Here is a 5041-nt window from a genome sequence, read left to right on the forward strand (position 1 = left end):
ACACACACACACACCTGTCTCAGGTAACACACACACACCTGTCTCAGGTAACACACCTGTCTCAGGTAACACACACCTGTCTCCTCCTCCTGCTGAAGGTGGAGCTGCCGCTGCACGTGGAGCGTCTGGTCCAATCGGTGAAGGCGCTGTGCAGCTCTCTGGCTGCGGTGGAAACACCTGATGTTACGGCGGCGTTGAACCAGCTCCCAGCATGCCCCTGTCGCCTGCAGCCCAAAGTGCTGAAGGTGAGTGTGACCGAACAGGTGCAGAGCTGAGGAGACGCTCCGTCTGATGCTCTTCTTTTTTCCCAGGATGCCTCAGTGCTGGCGCTCAGAGAGAACCGAGGTACGAACACATCAGTAACATGTCCTGTCAGGTGTGTGGACCTGACGCCTGCTGTCTGATGTCCACCTGCAGAGTCCGTGGTGGAGAAGCTGACGGCGGCCATCTTGGACCTGGTGGAACTCTACTGCAGCACGTTTAATGCCAACTTCCACACAACGCCACAGAGTCAGAGCTGCACGGCGCCGGTCCAGGAGGCCGGCCTCGTCACCAACGTGTTGTCCTTCACCGTGTACGCAGCTCACCGCGTGCCCATCACCTGGGCTGCCAGGTACCACCGGACTGACAATCCTACTGGGCATGTGCAGTACATGCAGTGCTTTAAGTGGAAAAACAAGGGCCGTACTCCCATAATATGCTATAAATATGGGTTAGAGACACGTGATGTTTTTATATAAATCTATCTCTGTATATGTGGAGTTTTATTGCACAAAACTGACAGAACAAAACCAGTTCTAAATCAAACCCAGAAAAGTCCAATTCATCACTGTTTGTTGTCTAAGTGTCTCGGAGCTCATGGATTTCCTGTTTTCATGCATTTTTTTTGTCTTATTTTTCCGTTCTTTTTCTGTTCATAAACTCAGTCTGTGTGAGAGAAGAGTGCGCTGCCGGCCAAGAGCGAGCACGCACACTCCTTTTTTCTTTTCTCTTCCTCAGCCTGCGTGGTTCAGAGCTGTGTGTACAGGGAGCAGAGGGAAATGGGAAACGCAGGTTTTACAACAGTTCAGGAATGCAGCGGACTCAGGAAATAAGTTTCAGTACGCTGAGGGGTAAAACTGAGTAGTGGTGGTACTGTGTACCGGTGTGTGCCGGCCCAGTTAAAGTACTGAGTACATGTGACGTCACGTCTGTTCCCACAGTACAGCTCAGAATTAAATCCTCAAAGACTCAAATGTTTTTATTTATTTAAACTTCAGCTGATTCTGTCTCTATGCTTAAATCATTTAAATGAGGTTTTAAGGATCAGAAACATCTCTAACAGCTGCATGTTCTGCTCTTTGAGTTTTATTCTGTAAATTTGTTTTGTAGTGTCTCATGAAACTTATCCTACAGATTACCTGAAGCTCTCTGGATCTGGATCTGGTTCTGGGTTCAGACCCATCTCAGACCAGCTCTGTGTCGTCCTGAAACAAAAGAGAGTCGGTCCTGCCCCCTGACCTGACAGAGGGGGCGGAGCCTGATTGTTACCTCAGTTTGTAGTCAGAGTTTTTCATATGTTGTTTTCTGCATCTTGTCTCTTTTCTCAGCCAACCAATAGATCTGCTGAAGATCCAAATTCTGATCCAACAGGAGGTCCAACTGCAGCCGTCAGCTGACCTGACTTCTGATTTCTCATGACCTGTGTGTGTCTGCTCTGTCCTTCTTCAGTTATGAAGGTTTCTTCCTGTCCTGCTCTCTGACTCATGGAGGGGCGGAGCTCTGCGCACCTCAGCACACCAGCAAACAGGCTGTCAGCAAATACCTGTTCCACCTGGTGGTCTGGGACCAGAGGTACGTACCTGAGTCTCACCTGTCTGACCAGCAGTTACCCTGTCTCTAAGGCTGAACCAGACCAGCCTGTGGAGGAAGATCATTTTGGCCGCTTGGATCTGGATCCAGGATCTGGTCCTTTCAATCCTGATCCAAACCTCATGACTGCAGCTGAGGGTTGGAATGTGTCTGGACCAGTGAAACCAGATCTTTGTCTTTTGACTCTTTCTTCACCTCGACTGACCAAAGCAACTCCCCCAGTACTGACGTCAAGACCCTGATCAGTCCATCTATCTGTCGCTCCGTCCTACCATCAGTCAGGAACAAGACAGATACCTGAAGTCCTGCGCCCGAGACAAAGACTCCCCCTGACCTGGAGGATGAGAACCATGGTCTGAAACTAAGAGGATCTGACTTTCATCCCAGCTGCTTCACACTCGACAGCAAACTGCCCTGATGTACACCACAGGTCCAAAGACACTAACAGAAGGCCCACAAAACACATGTAGACTGGAGAGTGAACTTCCTGTGACCTGCTTGGTATGGTTATAGTGACTGGGATGGGTAAAACCCCATGTCGGTGGGGGGCCTCCTAAGTGGGCCCATTGCTGTCCCCACAAAGACTCTGGTCTTTATTCAAACCTTCTCGTCCCTCAGCTGAAGGACACCAGGTTATAAACACTCAGTGTTCTGATCTTCTCAGCATCCATAAAAGGTTCCCCAGAATTTTCTTCCTTTGACCACTCAGAGCCACACAGTGGTCTAAGTAGTGCAAAGAGGTCTGTAGTTCAATGCCACAGGCATCACACAGACCATTGTCATGGAGTCCCATCACCATTTTGTTGTGGTTGAGCAGATTTTGCCCAGTTAGGACTCCAACCAGTGTACTTAGAGTTTTCCTGACAGGGAGATGAGAGCTTTCCCAAACCTTAGATTTGGATCATTAATCAGTTCCTGTACCTGTTTACAATCCATCAGCTCCCTCCAGCAGATTGAGTGTTGACGTCTAATCCAGGCCTGTAGGGCAGTCCTACAGACTGTTGTTGAGGTACCTACAACAGGCTCTGGTCCTTTGAAGTGAGTCTGAGGTAGTCAGCTCTCTGGTTACCATAAATGCCAGTATGTCCTCGTACCCATTTAACAGGAACACTGTTATCTCTCCCCAGTTGGTTGACTGCTTCGGCACACTCCCAAGCCAGTAATGACGTAAAGTGTGGCCCTCGGAGAGCTTTAATAGCAGCTTGACTGTCTGTCAGGATGAATATTTCCTTCTGTGTACACTGAAGGTCTTTGAGAGACGCCACACACTGGTGGATTGCAGATATCTCAGCTTGAGATGCAGTTGCAAAACAACCTAGTAGGTCTGTACTTTCAGTCACCATGGTTGTGCAAAATCAGCACCCCTGCACTGTTATTGGATCAGGACAACCAGCCTGCTGTCCTAACAGTTTGCCACAACCTCCTCAAGGTCAACCAGAAGTCTTTGTCCCTGGCCTCTCTGAGTTCTTCTCATGTCTGAGTGTTTGTGCCAGCTGGAGTCCACCAGACCAGACGAGTACTTCAGTTGTTGCTGCGACAGGCACCAATGACCTCCTGACCACAGCTCCTAAAAGTTGTTTCTGAAATGGTAGCCTTGAACACGCATCGTTCAGATTCCATGTCCCTGACTTCCCTGGGACATGTAAAAAATCACCTGGAGGTAAGAGTTTAAGATCGTACGGACAGGGGGCTTCACCAGACTTTCACAGTTCACCCTCAATATGTGTTTGGATCTAGGTCTGTCCTGCAGCCTATACTCCCCCCCCCCCCCCACCAGGTGGTTATCAGTTGACAACTCTTCCCTCTATTCACCTGAGTGTCTGAGACACAGATCTAAAATTAGAATACAAATCAATCATTGACCGTTGACCTAAGGTGTCCTGGTACCATGTACACTTATAGACCACCCTATGCTCCAACAGGATGTTGAGTCAAGGACAGCTCATGCCATTGACAGAACACCATTCAAGTTCAGACCAATCAAACTCTCGTCTGGACAGCTCCATCATTGCCTACACAGACATTAGAGCCACCCAGTAAAACGGTGGAACCCCTTGATAGCACTCCTTCTAGGCCATCGTCTAGACTCCAAGAAGACAAGGTAATCTGAACAGCTGTGTGGTACAAAGGTACAAGACAGTCAGAACCTTCTGTCTTGCATGTCAAAGCAGCAGGGAGGCAATCCTCTGATTCACAAAGGTAAACTCTAACCCCTGGGTAACTGCAGAGTAGGAAAGGGTCCAGCTTCTGTCCAGGAGTTGTGTCCCAGGACACAAGCTGGGAGTAGAGGTGAGCCCAACTATATATATCTAGCTGTTATCGCTCAACCTCACACACAAGCTTCAGCTGCTTACCCACAACTGATGTGACATGTCATGTCCCTATAGCCTGTTTAATTAGAATTGGCCTGGCTCAGGGATCCTTCCTTTGCTGCTGCCTGACATACTTCTTGGTAGCTTGGACCTGCACCTTGGCTCCAGATCCTAACAGTCCTCTTCATAGGTGGTGGATCCATGTGAAGGTGGAATCCTGTCTCTCTTAATTTGTTCTGGTCAAGCTCTAAAAGCCTTGGCTTGTCTATCCCCTCCTGGCCTGTCTCTGGGGACAAACCCTGGTTTGTCTTTTCCCGGCGAGGTTTCCTGATGCACACGTTGTTCGTCCATCGAGCTCTTTGATTTAAAACATGAGTGTTTGTATTAACAGTCTCACCACCTTACTAACTACTCCTCTTGAACTCCCCAGGGTGTGTTTCCCTGTGCAGATCAACCAGCTGCCCAGAGAGTCTCAGCTAACCGTCACACTGTACGCCAGCCCTCTTCCGCCCCCTGGAGGAGGAGAGGAGAAGGGCAAACAGCGGCGCAGCATTGAGGCCCTGGGCTGGGTCACCCTGCCACTCTTCAACTTCAGACAGTGAGTCACATGAAGTCCTGCACTTTCTGCATTGTGGCTGCACGACCCGTACTGTCCCGGAAACATTGTTTTTAGCATGTAGCATTTCGCTAACTGATGACCGAATTCTCTGGATTTCAGTCTTTCATCAACCGCAATGTTTCGTAGAAAACACAACGTTTGCAACAGCTGTGGATTTATATTCCAGGAAAAAATAAAATAAGATAAGAAATGTTATTACATGATTGTCTAGAAAATAGTTAGCAAGTTATTATAAATAAATATGTACACATCGTAAATC

General features: G+C 48.5%; 1 protein-coding gene across 1 annotated transcript in view; it reads left to right on the top strand.

The window, feature by feature from the left end:
- The window catches only part of pik3c2b (phosphatidylinositol-4-phosphate 3-kinase, catalytic subunit type 2 beta), a gene marked incomplete in the record, with an annotated part of 45052 nt that overhangs the window by 17916 nt on the left and 22095 nt on the right, over positions 1-5041 (top strand). The window contains 5 exon segments of the mRNA XM_014020066.1: positions 99-245; positions 312-345; positions 418-613; positions 1711-1833; positions 4594-4761. Coding sequence (XP_013875520.1) covers positions 99-245; positions 312-345; positions 418-613; positions 1711-1833; positions 4594-4761 — 668 coding nt within the window.

This window comes from Austrofundulus limnaeus, unplaced genomic scaffold (genome assembly GCF_001266775.1).
Source record: "Austrofundulus limnaeus strain Quisiro unplaced genomic scaffold, Austrofundulus_limnaeus-1.0 Scaffold239, whole genome shotgun sequence".
NCBI classification, from domain to species: domain Eukaryota; kingdom Metazoa; phylum Chordata; class Actinopteri; order Cyprinodontiformes; family Rivulidae; genus Austrofundulus; species Austrofundulus limnaeus.